Source organism: Delphinapterus leucas, chromosome 2 (genome assembly GCF_059928025.1).
Source record: "Delphinapterus leucas isolate spDelLeu-1000000601 "Yukka" chromosome 2, BTC_Dleu_Yukka2, whole genome shotgun sequence".
Taxonomy (NCBI): domain Eukaryota; kingdom Metazoa; phylum Chordata; class Mammalia; order Artiodactyla; family Monodontidae; genus Delphinapterus; species Delphinapterus leucas.
In genome coordinates, this window is record NC_143130.1 from 13513766 (window position 1) to 13534876 (window position 21111).

Consider the following 21111-nt stretch of genomic DNA (forward strand, 5'->3'; position numbering starts at 1 on the left):
ATTCAGCATCTCGTTAAGCTCTAACTGAACACTTGTTCATCTTCCTCAGTGATTCATTCAAGCAAAGCATACCTGCAGATTGCATGAAAATTTTTCTATATATATCTCCCATTTACCATTCTTATATGTTTTCTCCTGGATCTTATTTAGTGTCCTATATTACTAATATATTGAGTTTGTAATTTGTACTCACTCATCAGAACCCTGTATCTTACCAAGAGGATAGTATCCACTTTAAAGTCTAGATCTAATTTACTAGTTACAATGATATTCACTTTGAATACCATGGATGTTTTATTCATGAAGGAACTGGTTTCTCACAGTATAATCTATGTCTGGGGATAGCATCGTACTTTATGGTGGGATTTCTTTTATTACCCTGAATTATTTGCTTAACTCTGTCTTATGTATAGCTTAGAGATGCAGCAAGTCAATAGATGGTGACCCTTGAGCAGATGCTAATGTGCTAATGCAATGTAAAATTGCTTCCTTGTGCTAAAAATTTGGGTAACCCATTTAAAAAAGAGGAAAGTGGGTGAATGTATGTTGGCTTGTTGCAATATCTTGCTGATAGACTAAAAATATCTGCAAAACTACACTACTGTCTGTTGGCATAAGTATTTTCTCCCAGTAAATGGCCATCTACATTACTTATAGAGGTGATCAGGAAGTTAATGGAAGGCCCTCTTTGTCAATGATTAAGATGTACACTATTATTATTTCTTGTATTTTCTATCCAGACAGAGGGTCCAGAGAAAAATTTAAAGACCTTGGAGAATAATAAGAATGAACAGCACTGCTCTCTACCAGCTGGAAACATTTTTCAGGTGGTTTATTTAATGTTCAGGTAACAGAGTGCCGTTTTTATTTGAAAACTACAGTAGCTCCTGGTTATAACGAGTGCTAGATTCAACAGAAAGTTGGCCAAAATTAAATACAACTGAATGAAAATACAGTTGATCCCTGAACAACATGACAGTTAGGGGCACCAGCCCCCCACACAGTTGAAAATCCACATATAACTTTACAGTCAGCCCTGTGTATCCATAGTTCTGCCTCCTCAGATCCAACCAATGGTGGATTGTGTAGTAGTTTAGTACATATTTATTGAAAAAAAAAACCACGTAAGTGGATCTGCTCAGTTCAAACCTGTGTTACCCAAGGTCCAACTGTAATGAACTTCACAGTTACATAATTTTTATTATTAGAATACTTAAAATATCATTAAGTCAGCCAGAATTTGAAAAATATGACTTGAGGTTATCACTAATAGCCAACATTTATTTTCTCAGTTATCTGAGGATGCCAGGAATATGAGTATACACTTTATATAGCTCAGAAAAACGGAAAACTCTTCTGTATGTTGAGTAGAAATGTGCCACTATATAACTATCCACTGATCCTAACTGTACCCTATGGAATACAGTTTTCATTTTGTTTATTAATTTTCTGTTACTTTCATCAGTGTTTTCACTGGAAGGAATGAAACCTATTTTAGGTTTCTTTCATTCACTCCACCCTAACCTATATATCACAGATTTGCTCATAGAGCCCCCATTTCATAAGAATTTTAAAGATAGCTTTAGGTATAACTACATTAAGAAGAAGGATTATAAAATTATTTTCTGCTTGGAATCAGAACATGATGAAACAAATTTCCCTACAATTCTACAATCCATGTAACTGTTAATACACATGTGGGTAGTGTTATCCAAAAGCCCACCTAAGCCAGTAGCCCACAATATTATTTGTTCACATACTGAGGAAGAAGAGAAGTCTTGTCTGTATGGACCTATAGGTCTTCTCCCAAAAGGAGGCTAGAAAAAAGTCATAAATCTCCATTAAGTCAGACAGAGCCCATACCTTCTACAATTGCACATGATATAAAAGCAGAATGAATAACTGAAAAATTCATTATAGAATAGGTGAGAATACTAAACATTCATGACTAAATTGGCACCCATGTTATCCAAGTCATCTAGATCTATCAGAGAGAAATAAATTTGGTGATGAATATGTCACCTCCAATGTCATCTCTATTTGCAGATGACATATTACATATAGAGAACCCTAAAGACTCCACCAAAACTGTTAGAATTAATAAACTATTTCAGTAAAATCGTAAGCTACAAGATCAGTATACAGAAATCAGTTGTAACTCTGTACACCAACAACAAACTATCAAGAAGAGAAATTAATTCCATTTACAATAGCATCAAAAAGAATAAAGTGCTAGTTTTACATTTAACCAAGAGGATGAATGATCTATACACTGAAAACTCTCAAGACACTGACGAAAGAAATTGAATGAGACACAAATAAATGGAAGGATATTTTGTGTTCATGACTGGAAGAATTTAATATTGTTAAAATGTCCATACCACCCAAAGCAATCTACAGATCCAGTGTAAACGCTCTCAAAATTCGAATGGCATTCTTCACTGAAATAAACAGTCTGAAAATTTGTATGGAACCACAAAAGATCCCAAATAGCCAAAGCAATCTTGAGAAGGAAGAACAACCTGGAGGGATCACATTTCTGATTTCAACTTTTAAAGTGATAGTAATCAAAACAGTATGGTACTGGCATTAAAAACAGAATAGAGAGGCCAGAAATAAATCCACTGGTTTATTTTACTAGTACAGGCAACTAATTTTTGACAAAGCCAAGAATATACAATGAGAAAAGGATAGTCTCTTCAATAAATGGTGTTGGGAAAACTGGACAGCCACACGTAAAAGAATAAAACCAGGCTTCTATCTAATACTGTACACAAAAACTAACTCAAAATGGATTAAAGACTTGAACATGAGACCTGAAACCATAAAACTAGCAGAAAATATAGGGAGTAAGCCCCTTGACATTAGTCTTGGTGTTGATTTTTTTGGATCTGACACCAAAAGCAAAGGTAACAAAAGCAAAAATAAAACAAGTGGGACTACATCAAACTAAAAAGCTTCTGCACAGCGAGGGAACCATCAACAAAATGAAAACCTATGGAATGGGAGAAAACACTTGCAAAGCACATATCCAATAAGGGGTTAATGTACAAGGATCTCACACAGCACAATACCAAAAAAAAAAAAATTCAATTTTAAAATGGGCAAAGGAGCTAAATAGACATTTTTTCCAAAGAAGACCTATAAATGGCCAAGTATATGAAAAGATGTTCAACATCACTAATCATCAAGGAAATGCAAATCAAAACCACAATGAGATATCACCTCAAACCTGTTAGGATATCTGTTATGAAAAAGACGAGATAACATGCTGGTGAGGATGTGGAGAAAAGAAAACCCTTGTAGACTTTTGGTGGGAATGTAAACTTGTACAGCCACTATGGAAAACAGTATGAAGGTTCCTCAAGAAATTAAAAATAGTACTACTATATGATCCAGTAATCCCACTTCTGGGTATATATCCAAAGGCAACAAAATCATTATCTCCAAGAGATATCTGCACTCCCAATTTCATAGCAACAGTATTCACCACAGCCAGTGTATGGAAACAACTTAAGTGTCCATCAGCTGCTGAATGTATACAGAAAATGTGTTTATACACACACACACACACACACACACACACACAAAAGAGTATTATTCAGCCAAAAAAAAGTAAAGCTTCATAGAAAAATTGTAGAAAAGTGGTTGCCAGGACTAGGAGATGGGGGAGATAGGGAGAGGTTGGTAAAAAGGTACAAACTTTCAGTTAGAAGTTGAATAAGGTTTGAGGATCTAATGTATAACATAGTGACTACAGTTGACAACACTGTATTATAGAATTGAAATTTGCTAAGAGAGTAGAACTGAAATGTTCTCAACAACAAGTGAATATATGAGGTGATCGATATGTTAATCAACTTAATGGGGGAACCCTTTTAAATGTATACATATATCATGTTGTTCGCTTTAAATATCTTACCATCTTATTTGTTAATTATACCTTTTAAAAAAAAAAAAAGCAAACTGACACCCATGTAATTGAAGTTATCTAGATCTATAGGAAAGAAATAGAATTGGTGGTGACCAATGCTCACTGAAGGATGACTTTCCTTTTCTGAAGTGGCATACTGCCATACTCAGAGACACCCTGGACAGTGAGCTTTATTATTAGACTGTCACTTATTTGGAAAGTTCTTAATCTGCCTAGAATAATAAATGATCTGCTGAGGATGCCAAATTTGCCCCCAGAACAGAAATATTTTGCCATATACATGCCTTCTCCTGAGACAGAAACTAATGAAAAGAAGAGAAATTCTCAAGAAAAAAAGGATCACTTAGAGTTATCATTGTTATACAACCATCTTATGGCACCAGGAGATATGGACTTGGCAAAGAGGATAGAATATTAAAATAAATGTTGGACTACATAGAATTGGAAAGTTGACCAGTTGTGCTTTTTGCTTCTTTCTTATAGGTTCTAAGTTGCCTTTTTAAGTGAGAGAAAAGTTTGGCTCAAAGGTGACTATAGTGACATCCCATTCGTTTTATTATTTAGAACTGAGAATCTGAAAGACTCAGATTATAGCAGCTGTTTGTTTTGTGTGGTATGGATAGGCCAGATTGTGACATATGCAGATGGTCCCCTACTTACAGTGGTTCAACTTAGCTATTTTTCAACTTTATGATGGTGCGAAAGCAATACACCTTCAGTAGAAACCACACTTTGAATTCTGAATTTTGGTCTTTTCCTGGGCTAGTCATACGCAGTACAATACTCCTCGTGATGCTGGGCAGCGGCAGCAGCTGTAGCTTCCACTCAGCCAAGCGATTATGAGGGTGAACAACTGATACACTTACAACCATTCTTTTTTCCACTTTCTGTACAGTTTTCAGTAAGTTACATGAGATATTCAATACTTTATTATAAAATAGGCTTTGTGTTACGTGACTTTGTCAAGTTTTAGGCTAACGTAAGTGTTCTGAGCATGTTTAAGGCAGGCTAGGCTAAAAGCTATGATGTTCAGTAGGCTAGGTGTATTGTAAGCATTTTCAACTTACTGAAACTTGTTGAAACTTTATTGGGCTGTAACTCCATCATAAGCTAAGGAAGACATGTACTGTATTCAGAATCCTCTGTCAGTACCAGGAATAACTAGCCATGTATTCTCAAACCAACTCATGGATAGTAACTCCTTCTCTAGGAGGAGTCCTCCAGGAGTCAGAATAAATATCAAACATTGCCTTCAGAAACCATTCCTTCAAAGAAGCCACAGTTTGATTTGATTTGATTGTAGAGCAGTTTATACCCTGGGGCATTTTGTAAACAGTAAAGCATCAGCCAGCAGTTAATGTAGTTTATTAATGGGTGTGGTTAGGTAAAGAGAGGAAGAGAGTCCTACAAATACCACTAGCATCCCAAGATGACTGGGGATACCCATACCTGCAGTACCTGAGGAGCGACATCAGAGGCTTAATGCTGTAGGGGGCAGAGGGGCATAGGCTTCGCTAAATCCAGCCATCCATTAAACAAACATGCAAATAACAATGACAGACCCTAACTTGGGGAAGGGTGTGGCGAGAGAAAAATCACTAACCAGAATTGCTGCAATATATTATCTAAATGTTCAGTTTTGAACAAAAATAATGAGCCATGAAAAGAAACAGGAAAATATGACCCATACATTAGAAAAACAGAAGGCAACAGAAGCTGCCCTATAAGAGTGACCAAATGTCAGATTTCACAGAAAAAGACTTCAAAGTAACCCTTGTAAATATGTTCACAGAACTGAAGGAAAGGATGATGAAAGAAACAAGGGAAGATATAATGACAGTGTTGCATCAGACAAATAATATCAATAAAGAGATAGAAATTATTTTAAAAGAAAAAAGAACCAAGTGGAAATTCTGGAGTTAAAAGTACAATAATTGAAATTTTAAAAATTCACTAGAGGACTTCCCTGGTGGCACAGTGGTTAAGAGTCTGCCTGCCAATGCAGGGGACAATGCAGGGTTCGAGCCCTGGTCTGGGAAGATCCCACATGACGCAGAGCACCTAAGCCCGTGTGCCACAACTACTGAGCCTGCAGTCTACAGCTGACGTGCCACAACTGCTGAAGCCCGCATGCCTAGAGCCTGTGCTCTGCAACGAGAGAAGCCACCACAATGAGAAGCCTGCACACCACAATGAAGAGTAGCCCCTGCTCACCACAGCCAGAGAAAGACCACACACAGCAACAAAGACCCAACATGGCCAAAGATAAATAAATAAATTCACTAGAGATGCTCCACAGAGAGTATTCAAGCTGAAGAACAGAGAGAAAAACAAAAGAGGAAAAGTGAACAGAGCCTCAGAGAAAAATGAGACACCATTAAGCACACCAACATACACATAATGGGAGTTAGGAGAGGAGAGAGAGAAAGGAGGGGAAAAAAAATCCAAAGAATGGTGGGTGAAAATTTCCCAAATACATTGAAAAAAGCTAACCTATATACATCAGGAAACATGCTGAATTCTGAGTCAGATAAGCTCAAAGATACCCACAAAGGATGCATCATAATAAAAATGCTGAAAGTAAAAAATGAGAAAACCTTGAAGGCAGCAAGAAGTGACTTGTGACTAACAGGGAACCCCCCCCCACACACACACACACCAATACGATTAACAGCTTACTTCTCAGCATAAACCACGTAGGCCAGGACAGTGGAATAACATATTCAGAGTACTCAAAGAAAAACTTGCCAACCAGAAATCCTACATCCAGCAAAGCTATTTATCAAAATGAATGCAAAATAAAAAATTTTCAAGATAACAAAAACTGAAGTTCTTCAATCTGAAAACAAGTGACCCCAGATTGTAATTTGAATCCACATGAAAAAGAACACCAGTGAAGGTAATAAGGTAATTATGAAAGACAGTATTAATAAATGTTTTCTTCTTTTCTTAACTGATTTAGAAAGCAATTGTATCAAATAATAGATATATGTTACTGTCAGACCTGTAACATATAGAAAGGTAGTATTTGTCTAATATATTTGCCAATAACAGCACAAAGGAGGTGGGTGGGAGCAAAGCTGTATGGGGCTGAGTAAACCATTACAGATGGTAAAGTAGTAATTATAAGAATATTACTGAGTTTGTAACATGAATACGTACAATATGTATAATGGCCATACTACAGTATGGGGGTAAAGGGAATAGCGCTAGGGAATTCCCTGGCAGTCCAGTGGTTAGGACTCCATGCTTTCACTTCCGAGGGCCTGGGTTCAATCCCTGGTCAGGGACCTAAGATCCCACAAGACATGCAGCATGGCCAAAAAATGGTTGGGGTTGGGGCTGGGGTGGGGGGCCGAGGGATAGAGCTATACTAAAGTAACATTTCTATATATCACTGGAATTAAGGTAGTATAAATCTGAAGCTGACTGTCATAAGATGTATATGGTAAACCCTAGAGCAACCTCTTAAAAAAAATAAAACTCAATATAGTAAAAAAAAAAAAAAAAATTAATTAAAATGCTACATTAGAAAATACTTAAATGCAAAAGAAAACAATAATAGAGGAATAGAGGAGCAAAAAAGACATTAAAAGTTAAAAGAAATCAAATTCAACTATATCAACAACATTAAATGTGAATGGATTAAACAATCCAATCAAAAGAGAGATTATCCGACATGATAAAAATAATCATGATTCATCTCTATGTGGTCTATGGGAGACACACTTTAGATTCACAAATAGAAATAAAATGAAAGGAAAAGGATAGAAAAAAGATATCATGCAAATATCAATTGTAAGAAAGCTGGAGTGGCTATACTAACATTAGATTAAGTAGACTTTAAAACAAAAAAATTACTAGAGATAAAGAGGAACATTTTATAATAATTAAAAGGCCAGTCCAGGAAAATATAACAGTGAAAAGCATGTGCATCTAATAACAGAGCACCAAAATACTTTTAGCAAAAACTGAGATGGATGAAAAGAGAAATAGATGATTCAACAATAAGAGTTGGAAACTTCAATGCCTCCACTTTTCAATAATGGATAAAACAACTAGACAGAAGATTAACAGGGAAAAATTGAATGATAATAAACCAGCTAGACCTGACAGACATCTCTATAACACCTCATCCAACAACAACAGAATATACATTCTTCAAGTAAACATGAAATATATTCCAAGATAGACCATGTGCTAGGCCATCAAACAACCTCAGTAAGTTTAAAAGGATAGAAATAATACAAGTATATTCTCTGATCCCAAAGGAATGAGATTAGAAATCAGTGTCAGGGAAGAAATTGGGAAAATCAACAAATATGTCTAAATTAAACCGCAGACTCCTAAATAACAAATGAATCAAAGAAGAAATTCCAAGGGGAATAAAAATTCTTAAAGACAAATGAAAAATGAAGACACAACACACCAAAATTTAAGAAATTCAGCTAATGTAATTCATAGAGGGAAATTTATAGCTGTAAATGCCTTTATTAAGAAAGAAGGTCTCAAACCAATAATTCAATCTTCCACATTAAGACAATGGGAAAATGACAACCTAAACTAAAGGAAGGAGAAGAAAGGAAATAATAAAAAGTAGAGCAGAAATGAATGAAATAAGACTAGAAAAGAAATAGAGAAAAGTCAATGAATCCAAAAGCTGATTCTTTGAAAATATCAATAAAATTGACAAACATTTAACTAGGCTGACAAAAAAGAAAAAGGACTCAATACAGTCAGAAATGAAAAAAGAGATCACTACCAACCTTACAGAAATAAAAAGGACTGTAAAGGAATACTGTGAACAAATGTATGCCAAGAAGTTAGATACCTGTTTTTCTAATAGATATAAATGAAATGAACAAATTCCTAGAAAGACATAAACTACTAAAACTGAATCAAGTTTAGAAGAAATAGACAATCGAAATAGGCCTATAACAAGTGAAGAGATTGAATTAGTAATTTAAAAAAAAAAAAAAAAAACTATTCAAAAAGAAAAGCCCAGGGCTTCCCTGGTGGCTCAGTAGTTGAGAGTCTGCCTGCCGATGCGTTCGTGCCCCGGTCCGGGAGGATCCCACGTGCCGCGGAGCGGCTGGGCCCGTGAGCCATGGCCGCTGAGCCTGCGCGTCCGGAGCCTGTGCTCCGCAATGGGAGAGGCCACAACAGTGAGAGGCCCATGTACCGCAAAAAAAAAAAAAAAAAGAAAAGCCCAGGCTTAGATGGCTTCACTGCTGAACTCTACCAAACATTTAAAGAAGAATGAATACCAAAACTTCACAAATCTTCCCCAAAATAGAAGAGGATGAATACTTCCCAACACATTTTGTGAAGCCAGTATTACTCTAATACCAAGCCAAAGACATGAGAAGAAAACTACATACTAATAGTTCATATGAATATGGATGCAAAAATTCAACAAAATACAGCAAACCAAATCCAGCAACTTATAAAAATAATTATATACCCTAATCAAGTGGGATTTATCTCAAGAATGCAAAGTTGATTCAATATCTGAAAATCAATTCATGTAAATTAATCATATCAATAGAGTTAAAAAACAAGATCATCTCAATAGGAGCATTTAACAAATCCAACATCCTTCCATGATAGAAACACTCAACAAATTAGGAATAAGAGGGAAGTGCCTCAACCTGATAAAAAACATCTACTAAAAACCCACAGTTAATATCATACTTATTGGTGAGAGAGGGGATGTTTTCCTGCTAAGATAAAGAACAAGACAATAATGTCTGCTCTCACCACTTCTATTCAACATTATATGAGGTTCTAGCCAGGGCTGTTAGCTGAGAAAAAGAAATAAGATTGAAAAGGAAGAAGTAAACTGTCCCTATTTGCTAATGACATGATTTTATGTATACAAAATACTAAGTAATTAACTAAAAAACTATTGGAATTAGTACATCAAGATTGCAGTAAACATAAATACACAAAAATGTTTTATGTTTATATACCTACAATAAACAACCTGAAAATGAAATAAAGAAAATAATTGCACTCACAATAGCATCAAAAAGAATAAAATACTTGGGAATAAATTTAACAAAAAATACAAACTTTAAAAACTACAAAACATTGTTGAAAGAAATTGAAGAAGATCAAAATAAGTGGAAAAATATCTCCTGTTCATGGATCAGAAGATTTAACATTGTTAAGATTGCAATATTCCCCTAAATGTAAGAGCTAAAACTATAAAACTCTTAGAAGAAAACAGAAGGGTAAATCTTCATGACCTTGAATTTGGCAAAAGGATTCTTAGATAGGACACCAAAAGTCCAAGCAACTAAAAAAAAGAAAGAAAAAAAACATGTATGTCATCAAAATTTAAAACTTTTGTGCTTCACAGGACACCACTAAGAGCAGGAAAAGACAACCCACAGAATGGGAGAAAATATTTGCAAATCATTTATTTGATGAAGGACTTGTATCCAGAATATATAAAGAGCCCTTACAACTCAATGATAAAGACAAATCACCCAAATAAAAAATGAGAAAAGGATCTGAATACACATTTATCCAAAGAAGATATACAAATAGCCAATAAACATGAAAAAAAATGTTCAGTATCACTAGTCATTCGGGAAATGCAAATTAAAACCACAAGATACCACTTCACATCCACTAGGATGTGGGATAATACAAAAAGTTGGGTAATAACAAGTTTTAGGAAAGATGTAAAGAAATCAGAAGACTCATATACTGCTGATGTGAATGTAAAATGTTGCAGCCATATTGGAAAACAGTACGACAGTTCCTCAAAAAGTTAAACACGGTTACCATGTAACTCCTCAGTTCCACTCCTAGGTATATACCCAAGAGAAATGAAAACATATGCCCACACAAAAACTTATACACAAATGTTTATAGCAGCATTATTTATAATAGCCAAAAGATGGAAGCAACACAAATGTTTATCACCTGATAAATGGATAAACAAAATGTGGTATATCCATACAATGGAATATTATTCCACAATAAAAAGGAATAAAGTACTGATATATGCTACAACTTGGATGAACCTGGAAAACGTTACCCTAAGTGAAAGAAGCAGCCACAAAAATCCACATATTGTATGATTCCATTCATATGGAAGTCCAGAATAGAGAAATCTGTAGAGACAGGGATTTGTAGTTGCCTATTGCTTGATGAGGGATGGGGTGGGATAAGGAGGATGGAGAATGATAGCTAAAGGATATGGGGGTTCTTTTCAAAGTGATGAAAATGTTCTCAAGTTGGCCACAATGATGGCTGCACATATCTGAATTTAGTAAAAACCACTGAATTATACACTTTAAGTGGATGAATTGTATAGTATATGAATTGTATCTCAGCTAAGCTGTTTCTTAAGACACAGAACAAGGGAGGTCTTTGTGTACTATTCTGGAATAATCTCCAAAATATTTTGTTAAATAACAAGATGCAGGAGAAAAAAAAGAATTATTCCATATCCTATATGTAGGTTGTGTATCCTATAGTTACATGAATCTATAAATGTGTTAAAATTCATAGAACTGTGCAACAGAAGAGGAAAAGGTAATTTTATTGTATTATGATGTAAAAATATAGAATCTTTAAAAATACAGTAGAAATTGAGAGAGGAGAGGTATTGTCAGCAGACTTGGTAGTCCTGGTGGTGGGCATCTGGGAAGTCTTCAAGAAGAAAGTCACACTTGCAAGTATCTCGAAGGATGACTTGGCTCTGGACGGATAGATATTTAAGGAGAGGTTTGATGAAGAAAAGAAAATCATTTAAGACAAATGTTAACAATGGCCAAGAGTACAGAGTAGAGAATTTCTGACCATCTGGAGAGCATTAATTGTTTAGTTCGCTGAAAGGAAGGATGCACACAGGAAAGAAAATAGATCAGACTGTGGATTTCCTTCTGTGTCAGGTTAATAAGAATTGAACACTTCGTTGTATGGTCATTGATGAGCCATGAAAGGTATCTGATCAGAACTCTGCCTTGGGGATATTATTCCATGGGAACTGCTAATAAATAAGTTGTAGACCAGTTAGAAGGCTGTTATATTAATTCAGTCAGAGAATGAAGGACTAATACAGGTGGTGGAGATCTGAGAGAGACGGGAACACATGGGGTCAGTATTGTGAAGAACGTGGCAGCTGGTTGGGGAGGGAGAAAAAAGTCCAAAAATTGGTTCTTTGGTTTTGCCCCTCCGTGACTGGGATGATAGTACTGTTAGGAAAAGGAAGGGGGGAAAGCAGAGAAGTTGATGAGTTTAGGTTGGGAGTTGTTCAGTTTCAGGAGCTAGGAGACGTGTAAATAAGACACTTAACGGCAGTTACAGAGGGAAGCCCCATGGTATGGTCGGCACCACACCTGCAAATTCAACCAACCTCGGATGGAAAATATTTGGGGGGTGGGGGGGGAATCCAGAAAGTTGTAAAAAGCGAAACACGTATTTGCCTCACAGTGGCAACTATTTACATAGCATTTAGATTGTATCAGGTATTGTAAGTAATGCAGAGGTGATTCAAAATGTACAAGAGGATATGTGTAGGTTATATAAAATGTGGGAAAGATATATGGTGGTGCAATCAGAAATTTGAGTTGGGAAGTTGGAAGTCAGGGAAGCTCATGTTGGATAACTTCAAGTTTTTTCCCATAAAATATGAAGCAAGGTCATCCACAGAGAGGGAATAAAATTGAAGAGTGTTTCTAAGCAGCTTTAAATATTTTCTCTAATTCTGCCCTTTTGCATGAATGGAAAACAAATGATCCACATCAATTATAATAGGTAATTATAAGCCTTTAACATTTGCTAGGTATCATGCTAAGAGCTTATTTCAAACTTAAAACATCCCTACCAGACAAAAGCTATTAGCAGTTTTATCCACATATTACAGAGGGTAATACGAGAGAGAGAGAGACAGAGAGAGACAGAGAGAGACAGAGAACCAAAACTGAATATGAGCTCTAACTCCAAGCTCTGAGGATGTTAGAGCATGCTTTCTGAGGTTTTCCTTTCAAATTTCATTAAAGCAGCAAAATGTTTGTTCAAGAAGTTACACGGATTAAGGGGATAGAATACAAAGTATGTATTCCATGTATGCAATGAAATGTAATTTTAATATAATTTTAATAAAGTTAACCTTTTAAATAAATGGAGAAGGGATGGCTTGTTTAATACGTGCATTGGGGCAGTTAACTATCCAACTTTAATTTTTTTAAATTAATTTTGATCTCCTGTTTAAAATATATATAATAGAAATCAGAACAGTGGTTGTCTATGGCAGGGTAGAGATGGATTTAGGGGCACAGGGAACTTTCTAGGATAACAGGAATTTTCTGTAATTTGATCAGAATGTTGGTTGCATGGGGTTTTTTTGGTCAAAACTCAATTGAAATGTACATTTAAAAATCTGTACATTCCACTCTATGCAAATTTTATCTCAGTTTTAAAAAGGGAAATATATCTAGACCTCCAATACATCATTAAATTTAAAAAAGCAAGCTAAAGGGTGAGACGTACAATATAATACCATTTATACAGAAGAAAGAAAACATTATTTCTGTGGATCCACACTTGTGTATGTAAATGTCTCATGGTTCTTGGGTCCATCTACTACTCCACCAAGAGGTCCTTCTGCTAGTGTCAATCTTGGTGCTCTTAGGGTTTCTTTCTGGGATGCGAAGAAAAGACTTTTGTATTATAACATCGTTAGCTTAAGAGTAAATTTCCCCATTGTTCATAATACCCCTATGGTATAATATTCTCCCGTGAAGAAAGATACTCTTTCAGGAAATTCTAACTAAAAAACACGACGTGTTTGTATAGTGATTCTGGAAACTGGTACATCTTCACAGGCAGCCTTGTATAACGGGGCTGCAATCAGGCGATCTGAATTCTTGTTCTGACTCTGCCGCTTGATCAGATGGATATTTTGGAGTAATTCATTTAATCTCTCTGGGCTTCGATTTCCATGTTGGTTAAGAAAATGGACTGAACTGATGACTGAGGGTCCATCCAGGCCTAAGATTCAGTAAACCCTGTTCCTTCACACGGACCTTCTATGAAAGAGGTCACTTGACCTACAGTAGACATATGGAAAGTCAGATTTTCTCTGCTTTTATATTTTGAAACAGGTGACAACCAAAGCCAAGCAACTGAAGGATTCAGTTACCTGCTCCCCAGGTGAGTCAGCACCCACTCCATCCCATTAATCTAAAGCCGTGCCTTCAAAATAAATCCCTTTTTATAATAACTTGTTTTGCCCAATGGACTCTACTGGTCATCTCTGTGAAAGGGATCGAATTACAAGCACCCACAAGCCAATGCAGCCCTGCACACACAGTGGTGCTAAGATGTACTTAATAAGTTTGAAGAACTGTAAAAACCTTGTTCTTCTCTAGTATTGGGGGGGAGGGGGGCACGCAGGGGAAAGCCAGCCTGCGCCATTTCCCCGTATTTCCACCATTGCCACCACACACACAAAGTGTCCTTCAGGACAGGCCAAGCAGCTTCTCCAAGAATCTATGTTTCTCAAAATCCATTTCTTCCAGGGACTTCCCTGGTGGTGCAGCAGTTAAGAATCCGCCTGCCAGTGCAGGGGACACGAGTTCAAGCCCTGGTCTGGGAAGATCCCACGTGCCACGGAGCAACTAAGCCCGTGCACCACAACTACTGAGCCCACACGCCATAACTACTGAAGCCCCGTGCTCCGCAACGAGAAGCCACCGCAGTGAGAAGCCCGTGCACCACAACGAAGAGCAGCCTCTGCTCTCCACAACTAGAGAAAGCCCGCGCAGCAACGAAGTCCCAATGCAGCCAAAAATAAAATAAATTTTTTTTTAAAAAAAAAAATCCATTTCCTCCAAGACTAAGTAGAATTTTGCTCAAGTCCCCATACTTTTTGCTCGGAACCAAGAAGAAAATGCCTCCTAAACCTTCCAACTCCACTTAAATACAGGTCCCTGCACTCGATGTAACCTACTAGGGACCAGCAAACCCTGAGATCTCGAAACGTCTCCCCTGGAGAGGACGGGGCGTGCGGTTCTGCGGGCTCCAGCGAGGAGGGCATTTCCAGACTGCTCTCCTACCAGCGCAGCTGTTGGTCTGCGTGTGGAGGCCCAAGCGCGCAACGTGCTTCTGTGAAAGACGCTCCTCTCCGACACAGTCTCCAGAAACCTCCTGAAAAAGCAGTGGGGCACAGACAGATCTTCCTAGAGCACCGGAGGGGTTGGGAGTGTGTGAGCAGGGCGGGAAAGGCGTGGCTGAACACACCCGTGGGTGGCACGAGGAGTGTGATTTTCTGTCAAGCGAGGCATCGCGGTGGCACAGGAAGCAGCTTGGCTGGCGGGGGGGGGGGGGGGGGGCGGTCCCCCCGTGCAGGGTTAGCCCAGTGGGAGGTCTGACGGATTCACTGTACTTGCGCTCGCGGAACTAATAACCCTAGATTCTGAAAAACATTTTTCCATACCTCGAGAGTAGCCGCTTATCCCCTCTCGAGACCTTCTCATCCTCTGATTGCAACCTGGCCCTGGGAGGCCCCCGAAGTCCTCAGAGCGGTGGAAGGACAGACTTGGAATCAGACAGAAGTGGGTTCAGATCCCACCTCTGCTGCTTCTGAGACTGACTGCCCTCCTCTGTGCAACTGGGGTCACGATGGCTGTCTTTATAGTGTGAACATTAAGTATACAATACATGCAAAATGCCCAGCGCACTGTCTGCTGTGGTGAAGGCAGCTGTCCTGACTCTTGTCACCGGAACTGACTGACCTTGCCCTTCCCCTCCGTGTGTCCTTTCTCACAGGGATGGTCAGACTCTCCGAACTCAGATCCACAGCCCAGAACTCCCGGCCCCCCAAGGCCGCCACCACCTTGCCGGACGACATCATCACTCAGCGGGAGGAGGCCAAGCAGGCTGGGGAGCTGGAGGAGGAGGACGGCGAGGAGGAGGCCGATCCGGAGGCCGCGGAGGAGAGCCGGCCTCGGAGGCGGAGGCCAGCCCTGCCGCCCGAGCCGGAGGAGAAAGTCCGGGGAAAGAGGCAGAAGGACTTCGACATGTCGGAACAGCACGAGTCCAGCGACGATGAGAGCCAGAAGAGAGAGCGAGCGCGAGCCGCAGATGAGCCCTGGACTCAGAGCCAACAGAAGCTTCTGGAGTTAGCATTACAGCAGTACCCAAAGGGATCCTCTGACCGCTGGGACAAAATCGCCAAGTGTGTCCCGTCCAAGAGTAAGGTGGGTGACGCCGGGAAGGCCGGCCTCCGAGCGGGTCTAGATCACACGGACGCGGCCGCAGCGGGTCCACCGGCTTTCCCTCCTCCTACGCGTCTTTCTATCCGCCTCATCTCTTACCTGCCAGTTACCTTCCACTAGATGTCTCCCGAGAGCCTGTGAGTCTGCACTCGACTGCTTAGTGTAAATGAGGTCAAGATTCCAAGTTGAATCGTTATACAGACCAGTTATGTTTTCTCAGCGAAAACCCCACGCATAGATCATAACCTGCCCCCACAGCAATCCCGCCAACCTTCTGGAGCGTTCGCTCGGCGGGGGCGGGGCGGGGACGGCCGGGCAGCATCCTTGTCGCTGCGAGGGCCGCGCAGGGCCAGGCCTCCCTCGCAGGCGGAGGCTCCCTTCGGCCAGCAAGGAGAAGGTTTCCCACAGAATCACGAGCCCCTCCGGCGCTTCACAGCTCTTTAACCCGGGGAACACGTGTGGCGGCCAGCGTCGCCATGGTCACCAGTTCTGCCGTGTAACTTGTCTCAGCGGTGGCACCTGTGGACCAAAGGCTGGAAGTAGTGTTGGGGGCGGGGTCAGGGAGAGGTTGCCCTCAGGATCAGGATCCAGCTTGTCCTCTACTGTAGCCCTTTCCTCCCAGTGTACAGCTTTTAGTGTCTGTTTAAACACATCTGCAGAGAGTTCCCAAATGCCAACTCAGATAGGAGGGAAGGGGGCAGCCCCTGTGGGAAGTCAGGCCCTGTCCGGCCTCTGTCTTCTGCTCCGACAGTTGGGAGCTGCAGAGCCTCCGGTGTGATGTTTTCAACCCAAGCCTTTCCTGATACAGCCTCCTGGGCGTCTTTCCTCGTAGTCATACCCTTCGTCTGAGGCACCAGGAACACCGAGAAATCAAAAGAGCCAGTCTCCTTTGCCTTCTCTGCCCATCACTCAGTAGCCTGTGGGCACACTGATGTTCATTTACGTTCCTTTTTTTTTTAATTGAAATTCGATGTTGGAAAATCTAGCTCGTGGCCATGGATGTCCCCGTGCGTACAAGTCTAGTTATCTATCACCTACTTTAAAATGAGGAAGTTGAGAATTCCTGGGGAGAAAAATAAACCATTAGCAGTTGATCTATTTGAGAAACACAGATCCTCTCAGCCCCTCCAACTGGTTTGCCAGAAGTAATTATTTTCCCTGAATTTCTTTAGCATCTGTCGGGACACAGGCATTTACATGTGTGATGAATTGACACTGGCTTAAAATGAAGGAGCTGGAACCGTGGATTCCTGCGGACAGCACACTCAGAAACTCATTGCCTTGGGGTTTGGAAACCTTCCTGGTTCAGGGAGGAATGAGCAGCATGGTTTATTATCCTGCAGGTGTTCCCCTTACGCCTCCACGTCAGAACCAGGTCCAGGGGAGGTTGCCTGCTGGCTTGCCCCCTACAGGGCGACTCCCTGGAAGTGGCCTGCAAGCCGCTGGGAGCCCTGGGCCTGAAGGAGGAGCCTCTGCCTGAGGCCCACACGGGGCTGGGCTGGGCCGCCCACCCTGGCAGGCCTGCTGCTCAGAGCCCAGGGTCCCCGCATCCCCCCACAGAGTGCTGGGCCGGCCGGGCAGCTTGGCTGTTAGGGAAAGGGTGACACTTTAGGCAGGTGGCCCTTGGGGATGCAGAAGAGGCCCTTATTAGAAGATTCTCTCAGAACACTACTAAGCCAGAACTCCAGGAAGAGAATGAACACCATTCTCCGTCCAGGGCCTCTGGTAAAGTCGTCAGCTGCGGAGCACAACCAGTTCACGTGTGACCGTAAGTTAGTGAAGGCTGACAGTGCCTTGGGGTGTTTTTGAACAGAAACAGAAATGGATTCTGGAAAGTACCTTGTGATAAACAAGAGAGCAATGAGGCCCTTCCCCTGCTTCATCAGGGGTCCTCACCCCAAGGGGTGACAGCGACAGGCAGCGGGCGTCCGAAGTTACTAGTTCTGTAGCCTGACTGGAAGGCTGGAAGACCTCGGCGGGTCTGGCACGAGCCGGAGGAAGAGCAGGGCACACTCCCCGCAGTAGCCCGTGGGGCTGGGCCGACGTGGCCCTACCCTACCGCAGGAAGGTCCCAGGGGCCCCCAGGGAGAGGCAAAGCATAATGAGAATGACGTTGTGGATGCCTGGCCTCAAGGCTTTTCGTTTCTCTGAAGTAATGTGTTGTGACAAAACGGTGAAATGTTAAAATGTTAAGTACCACTGGTGAGTCGAAAGTCACCATCACAGGAACAAAAGTCTCCGTCCCACAGACAGCAGCCACCGGCCCCTCCCCCAGGGTGCACATCACACCTCCCGCCCGGGCACCCAGGGAATTCCAGGTGGACAGAACAGCCCTTGGTCAGCGCTGGGCACGGCAGGCTCACCCCACGAGGGTCACTCTGATTGTAACTGTCAACTCTCTGTCTCTCTCTCCTCTCTCTCTCTCTCTCCAGGAAGACTGTATCGCTAGATACAAGCTGCTGGTTGAACTGGTCCAAAAGAAAAAGCAAGCTAAAAGCTGAATCCTCTGGAAGATGATGTTTACCTTATTTTCCAAAAGGATTATTTTAAAAATCTTATGCAGAAATTTGCATTTTGTACCTCACTATTTCTATACGTCATGTGCCTTAGTAAAAAAAATTAAAAATGTAACATAAATGTTGTGCTACGTTGTTTAAACAAATACTGTGTTAAAGGAGAAAAAAGCAGATTTGGGTATTTTATAGATTATTTTCTCTCTCATCACTGCAAAGTTTAATTTCCTGGGGAACAAACTGAATCGTGCTTTCTAACAGTGAGGCAAATGGATGATTTTGAAGGAACATATGAGTGAACTAATGTGTAAGAATGAAGACTTAATGTGTTTCTTTGACCAAAGATCACACCAGCTAATGAGTAGCAGGATGCCAGTATTTGGGAGAACAAACTAGCTTTGTACTGAGCTAGCTGGCTGGGAGTAGTGTGGGGTTATCTTAACTGTATGTATATGCATATGTTATATGTATGTAGAAAAAAATAAGTCTAAATGCACAAGGACATAATAAACTCTTAAGTTTGGATGGTTTGGTAGAAGTGCATACCCAACGGATAGAATTTCCAGACAACACGTAGGCAAGGTTTTTCGGATCTGATGACACTGGGTCCCACTTTTCAATACCTGAGTTAAAAATCACTATTTTGTGCTGTTACTTTTGACTGAACCATCACCATCAGCTGAGTGCTCCTTTTTAAATCTGTCATTTGCTCAGGGCTGAAAGCAGTTTGCTGAAGTACAGATTGCCTAAACTTGAAAACCATTAAGATCACCAGAACAGTGCTTCCCTGGTGCCGCAGTGGTTGAGAATCCGCCTGCCAATGCAGGGGACACGGGTTCAAGCCCTGGTCCGGGAAGATCAGGTGCTGCAGAGCGACTAAGCCCACGAGCCACAACTACTGAGCCCGCGAGCCACAACTACTGAAGCCTGCGCACCTAGAGCCCGTGCTCCACAACAAGAGAAGCCACTGCAATGAGAAGCCCGCATACCGCAATGAAGAGTAGACCCCACTCGCTGCAACTAGAGAAAGCCTGCCGCGCAACAACGAAGACCCAACGCAGCCAAAAATAAATTTAAAAAGATCACCAGAACACATTTCAGGGAGGTGATTTGATAAAATGCTATAAAGACGTCATTTTTCTCTAAGGATTGAAATGAGGTTAGATTCCCGGAGAAGGTTTGGGTGGCAGCAGCCACACTGGCTCTGTAACCTTTCAGCCTGAGCAGGACACACGTGGCTCCAGCTAGGCCCGCCTCTGATGCTGTGGAGGACCTGCCACCTCTGCGATGTCAAAAAGAGAAGTGGAGAAACTGTTCCAAGTCATCGTTTTCATGAACTGAGTCCTCGGGCAGCAGCTCCCCTGAGCCTCATCCTGGTCGGAAAGGGGAGGCAGCCGGGGAGGGAGAGGCTGCCTGGCCTGCATGTCAGGAGGCCTCTTTCTAAGAACAAACAAGAGCTGGTCACGGGCGGCACCAGAGCCAACAGCTTCTGCCCCAGAACTTTCTCCTGGAGCCAATGGGGCCATGAGGTTATTACTGTGCATTCGCTTCGGGCCAAGGCCCACTCCCCATTGGTGTGGGACGTCTCAGAGGAAGAAGCTGGTGCATGGAGGGAATCAGGAAGGGATTGTTCTGGCTGCTTTCCAGGCCTTGGGTCCATCCTGTCTCCGAGTCCAGGGTCAGGCTTGTCACACAGCTTGGTTGTCCAGCCTGTGACATTCTGTGAGCATCCTTCCATGAAATCACCCTTTTCACTTATGGTACTTTGAATTGGGTTTCTGTTGCATGCACCCCCAAATCCCATGACCAGATTTCTGGGCTTCCAGTGTGGGGAGAGCCCCACAGGGGCCCAAAGATGCCTTAAGAGGTACAATTTAGGATGAAATGCCCTAATTTGCCTACCAACCTCATCTTTTGCACACTCACTAAGGAGGAGTCTTCTAGCATAGTTTTCTACTGATCACTATCCCTGCCACCAGCCCCTTTCTGCGTGGCCTCCCCTATTTGGGGGACCTGGAGCTGCTGAGTTTTGTTGAAGTAGGACCAGTGGGCCGGGTGGGGCAGGGCTCAGGAGCTCAGCTGCACACAGGAGACCCGTGGGGTTCAGCTTGAGTGAGGTCACGGTCGGGAAAGCAATGGCACCTCCAAAAGGGGTTCCCGACACAGGTCACATGGGGACCAGGCACGGCCCCCCTCTCCTTCCTGACGCCCCAGGGAAGTGCTCTCTAAACCCACCCCTCAGCCCCGCCTTGTGACCTTATCTATCTATTCACACCTCCGAGCTGTGTGACATCAGTGCCTTGTCTTACCTCTTTGTCTCAATTCCCTTCTGGAAAAATAGGGAGTAACGGTGGATGCTGCATAGGTTGTTACGATGATAATCTGGCTTGTTGAACACAATAAATGTTCTTTTTCTATCTGACCA

General features: G+C 41.5%; 1 protein-coding gene across 1 annotated transcript in view; it reads left to right on the forward strand.

Annotated features, from left to right (window-relative positions):
* The window catches only part of DNAJC1 (DnaJ heat shock protein family (Hsp40) member C1), a 203067-nt gene extending 181956 nt beyond the window's left edge, over positions 1 to 21111 (forward strand). The window contains exons 10-12 of the mRNA XM_022580478.3: positions 14059 to 14107; positions 15725 to 16155; positions 18606 to 21111. Coding sequence (XP_022436186.1) covers positions 14059 to 14107; positions 15725 to 16155; positions 18606 to 18674 — 549 coding nt within the window. The 3' untranslated portion in view covers positions 18675 to 21111. The remainder of the gene's footprint in view (positions 1 to 14058; positions 14108 to 15724; positions 16156 to 18605) is intronic.